At 47.5% G+C, this 20,032-nt stretch overlaps 1 protein-coding gene across 4 annotated transcripts in view; it reads right to left on the bottom strand.

Moving 5' to 3' along the window:
• The window catches only part of tjp2a (tight junction protein 2a (zona occludens 2)), a 125,638-nt gene that overhangs the window by 54,712 nt on the left and 50,894 nt on the right, over positions 1-20,032 (bottom strand). For all 4 annotated transcript variants that reach the window (XM_041186452.1, XM_041186451.1, XM_041186450.1 and 1 more), the window contains 3 exons: positions 18,921-19,032; positions 17,354-17,481; positions 15,629-15,710 (listed from right to left, as the gene is read on the bottom strand). In XM_041186452.1, the coding sequence (XP_041042386.1) occupies positions 15,629-15,710; positions 17,354-17,481; positions 18,921-19,032 (322 nt within the window). The remainder of the gene's footprint in view (positions 1-15,628; positions 15,711-17,353; positions 17,482-18,920; positions 19,033-20,032) is intronic.

Here is a 20,032-nt window from a genome sequence, read left to right on the forward strand (position 1 = left end):
AGAGCCACACACACACACACACGCAGAGAGCCACACACACACACGCAGAGAGCCACCCACACACACACACAACGCAGAGAGCCCCACACACACACACACACGCAGAGAGCCACCCACACACACACACACACGCAGAGAGCCACCCACCCACACACACCACGCAGAGAGGCCACACACACACACACACACGCAGAGGGCCACCACACACACACACACGCAGAGAGCCACACACACACACACGCAGAGAGCCACCACACACACACACACGCAGAGAGCCACACACCCACACACACACGCAGAGAGCCACACACACACACACACGCAGAGAGCCACACACACCCACACACACGCAGAGAGCCACACACACACACACGCAGAGAGCCACACACACACACACGCAGAGAGCCACACACACACAACGCAGAGAGCCACACACACACACACGCAGAGAGCCACACACACACACACGCAGAGAGCCACACACACACACACGCAGAGAGCCACCACACACACACACGCAGAGAGCCACACCCACACACACACGCAGAGAGCCCACCACACACACGGCAGAGAGCCACCCCCACACACACGCAGAGAGCACACACACACACCGCAAGAAGACCACACACACAAACACACGCAGAGAGCCCACACACACACACACGCAGAGCAGCCACACCACACACACGCAGAGAGCCTCACACACACACACACACACGCAGAGAGCCCCACACCACACACACACACGCAAGAGAGCCACACACACACCACACCGCAGAGAGCACCACACACACACGCAGAGAGCACACCCACACACACGCAGAGAGCCACACACACCCACACACACACGCAGAGAGCCACACACACACACACACACACGCAGAGAGCCACACCCACCACACACACACCGCAGAGAGCACCCACACACACACCACACGCAGAGAGCCCACACACACCACACACACGCAGAGAGCCACACACACACACACACACGCAGAGAGCCACACACACACACACACGCAGAGAGCCACACACACACACACGCAGAGAGCCACACACACACACACGCAGAGAGCCACACACACACACACGCAGAGAGCCACACACACACACGCAGAGAGCCACACACACACACGCAGAGAGCCACACACACACACGCAGAGAGCCACACACACACACGCAGAGAGCCACACACACACACGCAGAGAGCCACACACACGCAGAGAGCCACACACACGCAGAGAGCCACACACACGCAGAGAGCCACACACACACACACACACACGCAGAGAGCCACACACACACACACACACACACACACACGCAGAGAGCCACACACACACACACACACACACACGCAGAGAGCCACACACACACACACACACACACACACACACGCAGAGAGCCACACACACACACACACACACACACACACACGCAGAGAGCCACACACACACACACACACACACACGCAGAGAGCCACACACACACACACACACACACACGCAGAGAGCCACACACACACACACACACACACACGCAGAGAGCCACACACACACACACACACACACGCAGAGAGCCACACACACACACACACACACACACGCAGAGAGCCACACACACACACACGCAGAGAGCCACACACACACACACGCAGAGAGCCACACACACACACACGCAGAGAGCCACCCACACACACACACACACGCAGAGAGCCACCCACACACACACACACACGCAGAGAGCCACCCACACACACACACACACACGCAGAGAGCCACCCACACACACACACACGCAGAGAGCCACCCACACACACACACACACACGCAGAGAGCCACCCACACACACACACACACGCAGAGAGCCACCCACACACACACACACACGCAGAGGGCCACCCACACACACACACACACGCAGAGAGCCACCCACACACACACACACACGCAGAGAGCCACCCACACACACACACACACGCAGAGGGCCACCCACACACACACACGCAGAGGGCCACCCACACACACACACACGCAGAGAGCCACACACACACACACGCAGAGAGCCACACACACACACGCAGAGAGCCCACACCACACACAACACGCAGAGAGCCACACACACACACACACGCAGAGAGCCACACACACACACACGCAGAGAGCCACACACACACACACGCAGAGAGCCACACACACACACACGCAGAGAGCCACAACACCACACACGCAGAGAGCCACACACACACACACGCAGAGAGCCACACACACACACACGCAGAGAGCCACACACACACACCACACGCAGAGAGCCCACACACACACAGCAGAGAGCCACACACACACACACGCAGAGAGCCACAACACACACACACGCAGAGAGCCACACACACACACACAGCAGAGAGCACACACACACACACACGCAGAGAGCACACAACACCCACACGCAGAGAGCCACACACACACACACGGAGATAACCAGAGAGCCACACACACACACCACGCAGAGAGCCACACACCACACACACACGCAGAGAGCCACACACACACACACGCAGAGAGCCACACACACACACACACGCAGAGAGCACACACACACACACACGCAGAGAGCCACACACACACACACACGCAGAGAGCCACACACACACACACGCAGAGAGCCACACACACACACAGCAGAGCACACACCACACGACAACGCAGTAGAGCCACACACACACACACACACACACACGCAGAGAGCCACACACACACACACACGCAGAGAGCCACACACACACCACACACGCAGAGAGCCACACACACCACACCACACGCAGAGAGCCACACACACACACACACGCAGAGAGCCACACACACACACACACGCAGAGAGCCACACACACACCACACACTGCCAGAGAGCCACACACACACACACACGCAGAGAGCCACACACACACACACACGCAGAGAGCCACACACACACACACACACGCAGAGAGCCACACACACACACACACGCAGAGAGCCACACACACACACACACGCAGAGAGCCACACACACGCAGAGCCACACACACGCAGAGAGCCACACACACGCAGAGAGCCACACACGCAGAGAGCCACACACACACACACACGCAGAGAGCCACACACGCAGAGAGCCACACACACACACACACGCAGAGAGCCACACACACACACACACACACACACACGCAGAGAGCCACACACACACACACACACACACACGCAGAGAGCCACACACACACACACACACGCAGAGAGCCACACACACACACACACACGCAGAGAGCCACACACACACACACACACACGCAGAGAGCCACACACACACACACACACACACACACACACGCAGAGAGCCACACACACACACACACACACGCAGAGAGCCACACACACACACACACGCAGAGAGCCACACACACACACACACGCAGAGAGCCACACACACACACACACACGCAGAGAGCCACACACACACACACACGCAGAGAGCCACACACACACACGCAGAGAGCCACACACACACACACACACACACACGCAGAGAGCCACACACACGCAGAGCCACACACACGCAGAGAGCCACACACACGCAGAGAGCCACACACACGCAGAGAGCCACACACACGCAGAGAGCCACACACACACACACACACACACACGCAGAGAGCCACACACACACACACACACACACGCAGAGAGCCACACACACACACACACACACACGCAGAGAGCCACACACACGCAGAGCCACACACACGCAGAGAGCCACACACACGCAGAGAGCCACACACACGCAGAGAGCCACACACACGCAGAGAGCCACACACACGCAGAGAGCCACACACACGCAGAGAGCCACACACACGCAGAGAGCCACACACACGCAGAGAGCCACACACACGCAGAGAGCCACACACACACACACACACACACGCAGAGAGCCACACACACACACACACACACACACGCAGAGAGCCACACACACACACACACACGCAGAGAGCCACACACACACACACACACGCAGAGAGCCACACACACACACACACACACGCAGAGAGCCACACACAACACACACACACGCAGAGAGCCACACCACACACACCACAACGCAGAGAGCCACACACACACACACACCACACGCAGAGAGCCACCACCACCACACACACGCAGAGAGCCACACACACACACACACACACAACACACACACACGCAGAGAGCCACACCACACACACACACACACACGCAGAGAGCCACACACACACACCACACCGCAGAGAGCACACACACACACACAGCAGAGCCCACACACACACACACACGCATAGAGCCACACACACACACACAACACGCAGAGAGCCACACACACACACACACACACCCGCAGAGAGCCACACACACACACACCACACGCAGAGAGCCACACACACACACACACACGCAGAGAGCCACACCACACACACAACGCAGAGAGCCACACACACACACACACGCAGAGAGCCACACACACCACACACACACGCAGAGAGCCACACACACACACACACACCGCAGAGAGCACACCACACACACACACGCAGAGGAGCCACACACACACACACACGCAGAGAGCCCCACACACACACACACACGCAGAGAGCCACACACACACACACACGCAGAGAGCCACACACACACACACACACGCAGAGAGCCACACACACACACACACACGCAGAGAGCCACACACACACACACACACACGCAGAGAGCCACACACCACACACACACGCAGAGAGCCACACACACACACACACGCAGAGAGCCACACACACACACACACACGCAGAGAGCCACACACACACACACACGCAGAGAGCCACACACACACACACACACGCAGAGAGCCACACACACACACACACGCAGCGACACACACACACACACACGCAGAGAGACACACACACACACGCACGCAGAGAGACACACACACACACGCACGCAGAGAGACACACACACACACACGCAGAGAGCCACACACACACACACACACGCAGAGAGCCACACACACACACGCACGCAGAGAGCCCACACACACACACACACGCAGAGAGCCACACACACACACACACGCAGCGAGCCACACACACACACACACGCAGCGAGCCACACACACACACACACGCAGCGAGCCACACACACACACACACGCAGCGAGCCACACACCCACACACACACGCAGCGAGCCACACCCACACACACACACAGCAGAGAGCCACACCACCCCACACACAGCGAGCACACACACACACACAGCGAGCCACACACCCACACACACACACAGCGAGCCACACACCCACACACACACACAGCGAGCCACACACCCACACACACACACAGCGAGCCACACACCCACACACACACACAGCGAGCCACACACCCACACACACACACAGCGAGCCACACACCCACACACACACACAGCGAGCCACACACCCACACACACACACAGCGAGCCACACACCCACACACACACACAGCGAGCCACACACACACACACACACACAGCGAGCCACACACACACACACACACACAGCGAGCCACACACACACACACACACACAGCGAGCCACACACACACACACAGCGAGCCACACACACACACACAGCGAGCCACACACACACACACAGCGAGCCACACACACACACACAGCGAGCCACACACACACACACAGCGAGCCACACACACACACACAGCGAGCCACACACACACACAGCGAGCCACACACACACACAGCGAGCCACACACACACACAGCGAGCCACACACACACACAGCGAGCCACACACACACACAGCGAGCCACACACACACACACCGAGCCACACACACACACAGCGAGCCACACACACACACACCGAGCCACACACACACACACCGAGCCACACACACACACACCGAGCCACACACACACACACCGAGCCACACACACACACACACACACCGAGCCCCACACACACACACACACACAGAGAGACACAGACAGAGAGACACACACACACACACACACACACACACACACACACACACACACACACACACACACACACACACACACACACACACAGTGTGAGAGAGAGACAGACAGACAGACAGGAGAGAGAGTATAGAACAAAGGGGCATAACCTTAAAATTAGTGTTAGGCCATTCAGGGTGTTGTTAACACGTGCTTATTCACTCATGGTCTGGTGGGAATCTGGAACTCTTTTCTCTCCAAAATCCTACTGGGGCTGGGGAGGTTCAATTGAATGCTTCAAAAACTGGTAGATAGATTTTTGTTAGGTAAGGATATTAAGAGTTACAGAAGCAAGGTGGGTAGATGGAGTTAAGGTAGAAATCAGCCATGATCCAACCGAGCGACGGAACACAATTGAGGGGCAGAATGACTTCGTCCTGTTCCTACTAGAATTCACATCCATATATTTTTTTTTAAATCTTGACACATGGAACTGAACCAACATCAAATCTAAAGCCAGCACGTTTTGCAGATGTTTAGTTCCACACATTGTAGCAAATATCTCAGTTACAGAATTATTGCTATTTAACAATTTGGTGATCCTTCCCTAATACACTCTTGTCATTGTAGAGCACACTGGAAAACACAGGTTGGCCCAGCTTCTGTAGTATTAATGATTCTACAATTGTGTCAACTTTCACTAATATTACTGCTCTGAAACAGACAACCACTAGTCCACGCACAGTCTAGTTAAAACACAGAAACCCAGAAGTCATTGGTTCAATGTTTCTCCAATGGGTGCACAGCTGAGGCATCCCCAGACAGCAAATCAACCACAAGTCACTGAACTAACAAGAACTTGCCCTTTTATGCTATTAATCTCACTAAAAAAAAACCCTTAAGGAGAAGTTACCAAGTTGAATGAGGTGCAGCTGGGTTTTTAAATGGTATACACAAAGTTCAGAATTCTTGCTTAACAGCCTCTCTGACCCTGAAAAACCAATTTTATATATTTGTAGAAAATCAAATTTCTCCATTATTAAAAAACACAATTTTGAAGTTTATTATTTCAATTTCTACTGTAATCCCATGTGGAGATCCCAATCATTTACAGTCAATTTGAGTCAAATCCCAGGGGAGCTACCTTCAAATTAGAGTTAAGCAAAGCTTCGTCATAGCTGAGACAGCCCAATTTGCCACATGAATACATCTCTATGTAACCTGATATGCCTACAAACACTAACACTTACTGTGTTTTTCAGATTCAAATGTCGAACTCAAACACAACAGTAAAAAAAAAAGTGAATAAATCTTTAGTCCATTTGTTCAAGCCATGGAGGAAAGGTTGAGGTTTAGAATTGGAAAAACTCAGCATCTTTCCACTTGACATTCTGTTTTCGGACGTGCGCAATACAGTCACCCCATGTCGTAAATGCAATCAAACATATTTTTCGGTGTTTTTCTGCTGCAATACGAGATTCCGGAGCATCTCATTTGCCAGGGGCACTCAACAGGCATTCAACAGAATTTTCAGGGCCATCAGCCTCCTCAGTTACAATGCCATCCATCTACGAAGGCATCATCGGCCAGTTCTGCTGTGCATCATACAGCATCATCCACCTCCATGCAAGTTTTCAGGGCTGTCTCTGCCAAATCTCCATAAATGACCTCCCACAGGCAAGCGAGAAGTGCCTCAGTATCTGGTTGGTTTGCATCACCCTGCTCCTCCTATTTCTCATCATCATGTGCAGCTGTCACCTGTTTGATCCCTGAAGAGGTTTGCAACTGTGGCTTCCTTCACTCTCTTCCATGTCATTTTCAGCATGGACATGGCCTCTAGTACAGTGGGATTGTAGTCCTGCTTCTTATCGATGGTCTGAATAAGCTGCAAGATCAGCTGCTGTTGGTAGAGGGTTTTCAGGTTCCTAAATCATTGGCTGGAGCTTGGCTGTGCTGTTGGGAGGCAAGCACACCAGCTTGATGCTCTTCAGACCAGCAATGTTGGTGTGTGCAGGGCAACTGTGATGATGGCAATCTTCCCTTTCTTTCACTGATATGTTTTGGCCACTTTCCTGATCCACACCTCAAAAACATTGGAGGTCATCCAGGTGGTTTTATTTGTGAGTCCTGACTTGATTTTTGTGAAGTACCATGGACTTGCCCATCACAAAAATAAAAAGCAAGAGGCAACTTTTCTGTGTCATCCCTGTTGGTGCAGGCCATAGCGGTAACACGTTCTTTGCTCTGCTTTCTGCCATTACTCTTGATCCCCTTCCAGATCAAAGAGCAGTTTGGCAAAAGACAGTAAACAGTCCAGTTTCATCCATGTTAAAAATGTCTCTTGGTGCATACTCATTCCAAGATATGGGCAAGACCATTTTGGAGCCAACCTGTCATTGCTGTCATCACCGCCACACCATCACCACTTAGCACATGGAAGATAAAGTCATGCCTCGTCTTGAATCGGTCCAGTCATCCATCGCTGCAGGTGAGCGCCATGTGTTCCAGTTCTCTGCCAGGGCAACTCCCCCTTCTTGAAGGATGGGGCCGGAGATGGGCATGTTCACTGCTCAGGCTGCCTTGAACCCCATTAGCCGAGCTTCATCAGGTCAGGCAGCTGTTCCCAGCCTCTTCCTTGCTGGAGAGGATGCCTGCTTGTTGAACTGTTCCAAAAAATGTTTGCTTTGTTTCATAAATGGTGGACAAACTTGATGGTAGAATCTCCCGTTCTATTTTTTGCGATGTCCACTTCATGCCACGGTTTTCCACTTGCTCTATCAACTTCACCTTCTCTCCAATTGGCAACACAACTTCCTCATCGGTTTCATCATAATCACACTTCGCAAGTTACTTCAGAGAGATTTGAGCATGCTTAGATCCAACCACTCTGCTCGGATAGGTCGGCGCAGTCACATGACTGATTTCGGCATTATTCCTCTTGCTAACCCGATAGATCACTGTGGAATGTTGGCTAACTTGGGTTTCTTCCCCAAACCTTTGAGATTCAGCCAGTGGGAATGGTGATAACTTTGACACAATGGGAATTTTGTATCACCCGAGTTTGACTCGCCAAGGTTCCATAATTGAGTGAAATATTCAGTGCATTCTACTTCCTGGTCTGTTGCCTGTGAGAAAACTTTGACGTGATTGGCTGCCTAGCCCGATTGATGACATCACTGTTGCTGCATGCCCGATTTGACGCCAACTTCAAACTGGCATCAGGGAAAAAGATCCACGCTGCAGAGATCGCTAGAGCTTTGCTGACCTTGAAAACTGCCTTCACTGGCCACAAAATTAAGGCCAGTAATTCATCAGTCAGCTCATTTACAGTTTGAGGGACTTTGTCGTGTTCAAACTGGTGGCACATTTCATGACATCAAAAATACGATAAGCAATTTCATAAAATATAGAGGCAGTTCCACTTGAATTAGAGATTATAGATACAAGAGTCTCTCACAGATCAGGTAGGGAATTCAGGAGAAACAGCTTCACTCACAGGGGCTGGAATGTGGAACTCGTCACCACAGGGAGTGGTTGAGGTGAATAGTACAGATACATTTAAAGGGAAGGGGTCATGAAACAGTGCTATCAGGCTGCACTTACTCAGCAATAACCTGCTCACTAACACTCAGTTTGGGTTACGTCAGGGCCGCTCAGCTCCTAACCTCATTACAGCCTTGCTTCAAACATGGACAAAAAGAACTGAACTCCAGAGGTGAGGTGAGAGTGACTGCCGTTAACATCAAGGCAGCATTTGACCAAGTGTGGCATCAGGAGGCCCTAGCAAAACTGGACTCAATGGGAATCAGGGGGAAAATTCCCTGCTGGTTGGAGTCATACCTAGCACAAAGGAAGATGGTTCTGGTTGTTGGAGGTCAATCATCTCAGCTCCAGGACATCACTGCAGGAGTTCCTCAGGCTAATGTCCTAGGCCCAACCATCTTCAGCTGCTTCATCAATGGCCTTCCTTATATCATAAAGTCAGAAGTGGGGATGTTCACTGATGATTGCACAATATTCAGCACTATTAGCGATTCCTCAGATACTGAAGCAGTCCATGTCCAAATGCAGCAAGACCTGGACAATATCCTGGCTTGGGCTGACACAAGGCAATTAACATTCATGCCACACAAGTGCCAGGCAATGACCATCTCCAAAAAGGGAGAATCTAACTATCACCCCATGACATTCAAAGGCATTACCATCACTGAATCCCCCACAATCAACATCCTGGGGGCTACCATTGACCAGAAACTGAACTGGACTAGCCATATATAAATATTGTGGCTACAAGGGCAGGTCAGAGGCAAGGAATCCTGTGGTGAGTAACTCACCCAACTCCCCAAAGCCTGTCGCCCATCTACAAGGCACAGGTCAGGGGTGTGATGGAATATTCTGCACTTGTCTGGATGAGTGCAGCTCTAAGAACACTCGTGAAGCTTGACACCATCCAGGACAAAGCAGCTCACTTGATTGGCGCCACATTCACAAATATTTGCTCCCTCCACACCGATGTATAATAGCAGCAGTGTGTACCATCTAAAAAATTCACTGCAGGGATACACCAGGGCTCCTCTAGACAGCACCTCCCAAACCCATGACTACTACCACCTAGAAGGACAAGGGCAGTAGACACAATGGAACACCACCATCTGGGAATTGCCCTCCAAGTCACTCACCATCCTGATTTGGAAATATATCGCCGTTCCTTCACTGTCGCTGGGTCAAAATCCTGGAACTCCCCCCCGCCCCCCACTAACAGCACTGTGAGTGTATTTACAATACACAGGGGCTGCAGCAGTTGAAGCAGGCAGCTCACCACCACCTTCTCAAGAGCAATTAGGGATGGGCAGTATATGCTGCCCTAGCCAGCGATGCCTACATCCCACAAACGAATAAAACAAAAACACATCCTCAGAATGACAGAAATGTTACAACACAGAAGGAAACCATAGGGCCATTATGTCTGCAGAATAAACAACTCACCTCCCTCAAGGATTGTCCTGGGCTCAGAAATTAAAAGACTAATTTCCAAGACATCGATGTGAGGAACAGCCAGGGGAGAAAAATCACATGGGCATCAAAACAAAAATGTTCAAAGAACTTGTTTCATTTATTTAAAAAAACTTTATTTATTTATAAAAATATTGAACATGGGCATGCGTGAAAGGCTGTTGAATGACAGTCCAGAATTAACCATTCAGGTAATAAAGAGTCTGTTCGTCATATGAAGGCAGGGCTCTGTGCAGATGGGCATGTGGAGGCAGGAAGTCATGTGATGGAACCTCAAGGAATATATCCAGAGTTGCCAAATTGAGTTCTTTCAGCAAAAAAAAACACAACACGGATTGGCCACAATTGAAGTACCCAAGATAGAAACCAACATGATATCAAGACCTTGACAGCAGCACATTTAAGCTGCCAAAAATATATCTATTTTCACAAGTTATGTTGTTGCAGTCAGACTAAAAACAGGTTTAACCCCACGACAAAACACTAGGCAGCTTGTAACTGCAGAAGCTGGAGTGAAGCGTTTCCCTGAAAACATCTTCGATGAAAACATTATTAAAATGGGCTCACGCTTTTACATATTTCAACAGTTACAGACTAAAATTCAAAGCTTTGTACATAGTTTTCAGTTTTTCTAAACATCCTCATTCCCCTGCAAGCAGAAGAGGTGATTTAAGTTGTATTATTTTAGCAGATGCGTTCTGTTCCTTGTGATTTCCTTAATAAGAAAGTTAACTTTTAAAAGCACACACTTTTTTTAAAAAAAAGGCTTCCGGAATCCAGCCTTTACCTACTGCAACTGTATCTTTGTGGGAACAACAACAGAGTTTGATAGTACACATGGATGGTTATTTATTGCAGGGCTATGGGGAAAGAGAGGGGAAAGTGGGACTAATTGGATAGGTTTTCAAAAGGGCCAACACAGGCATGATGGGCTGAATGGCCTCTTCCTGTGGGGTTTCATTCAATGATTAGCCCCGGATGTCTATTTTGCTAGCGTTCAAAACAGAAAAATCAAGACTTATCTCAATGACATTGCAGGTCTCTGCAGTAAAACGCTTGGGAACTGGCCATGATAGTCAGTCCAAACAGGAAAAGGATGCATGCTGGAAAATGCTTAGGACCCACCAGACAATATCTATTTTGTTGCTGCAACAAACAGATGGCTTCACGTTGGAAGCTGAGGCCCGACATGCACAAGGCAACAATTAGATATGTCAGAGGCAAAACAAAATCGGAAATAGGCAGCACTAACTGATAACCAGGCAACAATGTGCTGCATTGTATCTTCTAACTCTCAGGATGGAGCACAATGTGTTGTTGGGAGGGTACGTGGATTAAATAGGGATGAGGCAGTCTCCAGGGTTATGCAATTAAAGTGGCTAGGTAACATTTTTATCCGGGCAGCTACTTTATCTAGCTTCCTACTTCAAAAGCAGTGTAGTCAGGGCAAATAGTCATGAACTCTGCATCTATACAGTTAAGTAGTGGGCACACACAAGGCTGAGCTCACTAGCACTGGGTCTTAGCGAATTTCAATGAGCTTTGAAAAATATCGCATAGAACGCGTAGTATTGAAAGAGGTCGCTCAAACTGATGGGTCCCTGTGCCACATGAGACTCTCCTCACCCTATCAGCATATCCTTGTGTCCTTTTCTCCCTCAAGTGTTTACCTAGTTTCCCTTTAAATACATCTACATTAGTCACCTCAGCCATCCTTGTGGTAACCAGTTCCGCTCTGTCCAAGTTTCTCAGGAGTTCCCTGCAGGATTTATTGGTGACTCTCATATTTATGGATTTTATTTTTGGACTAGACACAACAACCAGTAACTTGCATTTATATCATGCCCTTCAACATAGTAAAACACCCCATGATATTAAACAGGAGCATTATCAAACAATATACGACACTAGGTCACTTAAGGAGGTATTAGGGGAGGTGACCAAAACCTTGGTCAGAAATAAGCTTTAAAGGAGCATTGAAGAGGGGAGTACAGTAGTGAGCAGGGTTAAGGGAAAGAATTCCAGAGCTTAGGGCCCTAGAAAATCAAATCAAATTTTGTTTGATAACATTTGTGAAGTGCCTTGGGACTGAAATTCCCTCCAATTTCTCTTCTGCTGTGTGCAGTTGGCTTGGTGCACTGCGTGGACCTTTTAAGGTTACCAGGCAGTCGAGCCTGCATGCATCTTAGAGGGAGCGTTGTTATACACAGCCTGATGTTCACTGCCCAGTACATTCACAATTGCTGCACAGCATGCGCCCACGCAGGTGAGAGGGGTCATTGCTTGGGACATTTTACTAAATAAATGCAAGTTGTTGTTACCTTTAAAGAAATGGCCAACAATACCATAAGTGACCCTAAATACGGACCTGCGTCTTCTAGCTTTGTTTTGTATTATTATGACCAAACTCCAGATGCCTCTGATTAAAGAGAGCTGTAAACCATGCTGTTGTAAAGTAGTGAGCATTTATTGATCATTTACACAGGTGGGCTTTCGCAGCAGGACTCCAATAGAACCATCTTCCCTCAGGTTCCAGTTAGATGCGATCTGACATCATCTGGTGATGCACTCTAGCTGTCAGCATAATAGCTATTAACCCTTTATACTACATACTTAAACTCTTTTTCTATTCAGTGACAATCTAAATCACAGCACACCCCCTAGGCTCTTATGGTTAAATAGGAAGCTACTGCTGCTGCTTTCTTTGCAACACCTAGGATGATTAGAAGAGGAGGTGGTCATTCAGTCCCTTAAGTCTGTTCTGTCTTTTAACCAGCAAAAGCTTATATTTATATAGTGTCTTTAATGTAGTAAAACATCCCAGGGTGCTTCACAGGAGTGTTATAAAACAAGTCATGACACCAAGCAACATAAGGAAATATTAATCCAAATGACCAAAAGCTTGGTCAAAAGGTAGGTTTCAGAGAGTCTTAATAGAGGGAAGCAAGGTAGAGAGGTGGAGAGGTGTAGGGAGAGAATTCCAGAGCTTGGTGCCCAGGTAGCTGAAGGCACAGCCACCAATGGTGGAGAGATTAAAATTAGAGATGTGTAGATATCGGACGGTTGCAGGGCTGGAGGAGATTGCAGGGATAGGGAGGGGCAAGGTCATGGATGGGTTTGAAAACAAGGATGAGAATTTTAAAATCAAGACATTGCTTGACCAGAAGCCAGTGTAGGTCAGCAAGCAGAGTGGTGAAAGGGGAACAGGACTGGGAACGAGACTCGCTACAAGTTAAGACAAAGGGCAGCAGAGTTTTGGATGACCTCAAGTTAATGGAGGGTAGAATGTTGGAGACCAGTCAGGAGTATGTTGGAATAGTCAAATCTAGAGGTAGAGAAAATGAAGGAATGAATTAACAGTTTCAGCAGCAGATAGCTGAGATACAGATGAGGTTTCAGAAGTGGAAACAGGCAGTCCAAGGTGATGACATGAATACAAGGTTGGGAGATCATCTTGGGGTCGAATGCGACAGCAAGTTTACAAACAGACTGACGTGTTCAGACTGGTGCCAGGGAGCCAGTGCTTAGGGAACAACCCAAAATAATGGTTTTAATCTTCAATATTTAATTGGAGAAAATTTCTGCTCACAACTGTGCTGGATGTTAGATAAGCAGTCTGAAAATTGGAGGAGTCGAGAGGGGTGGTGGTGAGGTAGAGCTGGGTGTTGTCAGTGTATATGAGAAAACTTACATGGTTTCGGATGATGTCACCAAGGAACAGTATGTAGATGAGAAATGGAGGGGGTGGGGGGACAAAAAATAAATCCTTGGGGAACACCAGAGGCAACGGTTAAGAAGCTGCAAGAGAAGCCATTGCAGGTGATTCTCTGGCTATGATTAAATAGATAAGAATTGAACCAGGCGACAGCAGTCCCACCCAGTTGGAGAAGGGACACAGGAGGGGGATAATGTGGTCAACGGTGTAAAAGATCACAGACAGGACGAGAAGGACAAAAGAGGGAAAGTTTACATTTGTCACAGTCACAAATGATGTCATCTGTGACTTAGATAAGAGCCTTTTCTGTACTATGGCAGGGGCAAAAACCTGACTGGAGAGATTCAAATATGGAGTTCCGGGAAAGATGAGCATGGATTTGGGGGATGACTACAAGTTCAAGCATTTGAGAGGGAAGTAGATCGGAGATGGGATGGCAAGGTCAAGGATTGGCCTTTTTTGGGAAAGGGGGTGATGACCACAGGTTTAAAAGGGAGATAGGGACAGAACCTGAAGAGAGAATTGCTCGCAATATTGATTAACATGGGGATGAGGAGAGAACGTTGGGTGGTCAGGAATCACCATTAATGAGATCGTGGCTGATCTGCAACCTAACTTCGCACATCTAACTTTGCCCATTATCCCTTAATACCTTTAGTTAACAATGCTCTACCAATCCCAGATTTAAAATTAGTAACTGACCTAGCATCAATTACCATTTGTGGAAGAGAGTTTCAATTTTCTACCACTATGTGTAGACACATTTTCTGATGTCACTCCCGAAAGATCTGGCTCCAATTTTTAGACCATGTTTCCTAGATTCCCTAGCTGGCACGGGGTGTTTCTCTTGATCTACTTGACCAGCTTCTCTCAATATCTCGACTTACCCATAGATTTCTTCATCTTCTGGACTAGGGTGTAAAAATTTCTTAGGAGGCCTCAATGCTGGTTCTTCTACTACTTTGGAGGCTGTTAAAGAAAAAGACAATGTTTTAATGTAATGTTTCTTTCACACACACACTTTAAAAACAACAATTAAGGCTTTCAAAGCTTCTTTTGAAATGGTGGAGAGAGAAGTGGCAAGATACAGATCGGGAGATGATGGAATATAGTGGGTGAGAAAGATTCATAGGAAAAGCAGCAGCCAATTGACACACAGCAATTGAAATTAAATGAGCAGACTTATTTAGATATTTTAGCCCTGTAGACCGAGAGCTAAACACTGACCCAGGACACCAGGGAAAACTCCCCTTCCTCTTCTGCCAATAGTGGCTGTCGGATCTTGATCGTCTTCCCCTCAATTTAGCATCTCACCTAAAGAAAGCATCCCCAACAGTGCAGTGCTCCCTCAGTACTGCACTGGGAGGTGACAGCCTGGATTTTGTGCTCAGGCCTCTGGAGTGGGACTTGAACCCACAACCTTCTGGCTCAGAGGTGAGTGATTCCCCCTGAGCCATTGCTGACTGCCAAATAAAGGAACTTGACTTTTTTGGTATAGCAAGTGAATTGGTTTCACTAGCCAGAATATTAAAGGCATATGTGCATATTTGATATCATAAAAGTGAACTTGACAACATAATTAAAATAGACACAATAGCAAGAAGCTTGTTGCACTGATAATGTCCCAAGAGCAGTTTTTTTAATTTGTGGGAGATTAGATGATCTTAATATTATCATCATTTCACAGGCCAGCTAGCAACAAAGAAAAAACAGAATGAATGATCGAAAATAAATTTAACATTCTGGCTCAGTGTTATCAATTTGAACAGCTGAAAAACTAATACAGCACAGAAAAGGGGCTATTCAGCCTATCATGCCTGTGCTGGCTCTTTGGAAGAGCTTTCCACTCCCTTGCTCTCTCCCCACAGTCCTACAAATTTTATTGCTCCTTCAGCTATTTACCCAATCTCCTCCTGAAAATTACTATCGAATCTGCTTCCACCACTCTTTCGGGCACATTACTCAGTAATGTGTTATTATCTGTAAAGAAAATTATCTTCATCTCCCTCCTCTGGTTATTCTGCCAATCACCTTAAATCTGCGTCCTCTAGTAGCTGACCTCCTGTCACTGGAAAACATTTCTCCATCAAAACCCCTTCTAATTTTGAAAACCTCTATTAAATCCCGCCTTAATCTGCTCTGCTCCGAGGGGAATATCCCAGCCTCTCTGGTCTCTCTCCTGAAACAGAAGTGATTTTATGCACAAGCAAATTTGAAAAAAGTAGCAAATATTCAAGTGTGCTCTGCATGACAGCAGGTCCTTGACTCATTCTCTGATGATGCTTCACCCTGAGCAGTTTTCCTGACAGTCTTTGTCAGTGATGGGCTTGTCATTGCATTCCGTTCTCCAGGGCAGGGCGAGGGGGCAGGTCCCAAAGTCTATTTCAGCTGGAGCAGAAATCGAACCCATGCTGTTGGTAATATCCCGCATCACACACTAGCTATCTAGCCAGCTGAGCTAACCAGCCTCCTCAAACCATAATCCAGAACTATAACTGATGCCAATTGATTGAAACCAGGTATTCTGGAGCCCTCCTGCTTTTGTGCTGGCCAGTTTTCATTTAAGCAATATAGGCACAGCCAGCTTAAAAAGGGAGGGGCGATTCTCTTACCTCTGTAATCATCCTCATCTTGTTCTTCCTTCTCAGAGTCAACAGCAGCAGGTAGGTCACTCTTTGTTGCAAAGGGTGTGGGTATGGCTCCCAGCCTGGTCAGTCTATGAGTAGGCTCCTCTTTAGAACTAAACAAAGGACAGAACAATCAAAAATGATCACAAAAATCACAAGTGGGAGTTTAGGTAGTATGATGCAGGGTTGGAGCAGCTGATGTAGCAAGAAGAAAAAGCGAGAGGAGAAAAATGAACAGATAATCTTACTCCTTTCTTTTCAAGAAAGAGAAAATGCATTTTAAAATATTGCTGAAGTTTCTCATCTTGCACACATTGGGACAAATGCAAGAATGGGAATTTCAAACTCACACCAATCTCCTGTAGTATAAATTGTTGTGATAGTTTGACATTTGACAGTGTGTTTGTCCTGATGAGTAGAAGATGAAAAGCTTCAACAACCTCTCTCTCTCTCTTTTCAGCAATATTCTTATGCATTCTTAGATTTATCCAGACTGGATCCTAAATATACAGGTAACGATTTTTTTTTCATTCTCCTGAGAGCAGTTACGATTGCCAAGAAACTGCATCTGGGGTGTGTAGAAAAATAAAATGACAAGGAATCATAGATTGAATAGCAGAGCAGGCTCATGGCGTCGAATGGTCTACTCTGTTCCTATTTCTTATGTTCGTATTACACTCCTTTCAACCTTGCTTCTTGTATGATAGTTAACAAGAATTACTCAACAGGTCAGGCAGCATCTGTTAAGTCAGTGATTAAACCTGAGAAGGAAAACAGAAGGACATGAAGAGGTGAACTGGAGGGGGGGGGTGGTGAGAGAGAGAGAAAAAAAAGAAAAAAATCTTTTTCTTTCTTTTAGGACGGCACTTAAAGGGAAAGCTAGATAGACATATAAGGGAGAAACCAAGAGAAGGATGGGTTTCCAGGATGAGATTAAGTACGGTGGGAGGAAGTCTGTGTGGAGCATAAACACCAGCATGGTTCAGCTGAATGACCTATTTCGGTATTGGAAGTTGTGTGTCATGAGTCAAAGATCAAGAAAGTCAAGCGTTGCAAATGAAAAATATCTCATTAACTATCATACAAGAAGCAAGGTTGAAAGGAGTGTAATACGAACATAAGAAATAGGAACAGAGTAGACCATTCGGCACCACGAGCCTGCTCTGCCATTCAATCTATGCTTCCTTGTCATTTTATTTTTCTACACACCCCTGATGTAGTTTCTTGGCAATCGTAACTGCCCTCAGGAGAATGAAAAAACATCGTTATCTGTATATTTAGGACCCAGTCTGGATAAATCTAAAAGTGCATAAGAATATTGCTGAAAAGAGAGATTGTGGAAGCTTTTCATCTTTCAGCAGGACAAACACAAGAATGCCAAATTTCAAACTATCACAACAATTTATACTACATGAGATTGGTGCGAGTTTGAAATCCCCATTCTTGCATTTGCCCCAGTGTGTGCAAGATGAGGAATTTCAGCAATATTTTAAAATGCATTTTCTCTCTCAAAAAGAAAAAAAAGAGTAAGTTGATAGGAAAGAAAAAGTACCTTTTCTTGTCAACAATTCTGCCAGAGGAATGTGAAGAAACATCAGAATGTGGTGATCTCCTTTCTTCCGGAGGTGGTGAATATGAGGGGTTCGATTCAATTTCGGAAATATCTAAAACAAACGCCAACAGTATTAATTCAAATGCGGTGCATGATTGCCAATGCTATTGTACACCATTTATTTATACAGCACCGTCACCAGAGGCAACACTAGCATGCTAGTAGCATCAAAGCTTTAATTCTGCCTGAAATCGGAGGCACTAGCTAACTTATTCTGGCCATGGTTAGGCAGAGTTATGAGCTATCCCTAACAGGGTAGAATTGGAGTTTTTGAAAGCACTTAAGGGTTTACTGAACTTCCTACTAACATCGGAGTAGCTCTGGATCCTGAAACCTAATCCACCAGGGTTTTAAATCCTGCTTCCCAATGTATCAGGTTAATTCAAAATTACCAGAAAATTCTGCATGAACCAATTACAAAGAATATGGTCTCAAAATGGTTACAGCCCAGTAACGCACCGCGGGGACTGTGGTGTTTTATTGACCCCTTTTATCAAATTTTGACTTAAAGTTGTAAGTTTCCTTTAAACTTTGTTTTTGGTTTTACAGCTGACCTAAATTAGGGGCTGTGCCTGATTTATCCTTGATTTTGTTAATTTAGTTTAACTGTTTTAACTCGAAAAGAGTTACAGCCCAGTAACATTCCTATGGTGACAGCATCATGACAGGGACGTTGCTTCCGCTTGTCAGGGGACCCAAAACTAGGCATCATCAACATAAGATGCCATGGTCACTAATAAACCCAAAAGGCCATTCAGGAGAAACCTCTTTAGCAGAGGGCAGTCAGAATGTGGAACTCACTACCACAGGGAGTGGTTGGGGCGAATACTACAGATGCATTGAAGGGGAAGTTAGATAAGCACGAGGGAGAAAGGAATAGGAGGATATGCTGATGGAGTGAGATGAAGTAGGAAGAGAGAAGGCTTCTGTGGAGTTTGAACACTGGCATGGGTCAGTTGGGCCGAATGGCCTGCTTCTGTGCTGGAAATTCTATGTAATTCAAGGGTGTATAAAACATAATAAACGCTGACTAATTAGGGTCATAAATATTG

This window comes from Carcharodon carcharias, chromosome 4, assembly GCF_017639515.1.
Source record: "Carcharodon carcharias isolate sCarCar2 chromosome 4, sCarCar2.pri, whole genome shotgun sequence".
Classification (NCBI taxonomy): Eukaryota; Metazoa; Chordata; class Chondrichthyes; order Lamniformes; family Lamnidae; genus Carcharodon; species Carcharodon carcharias.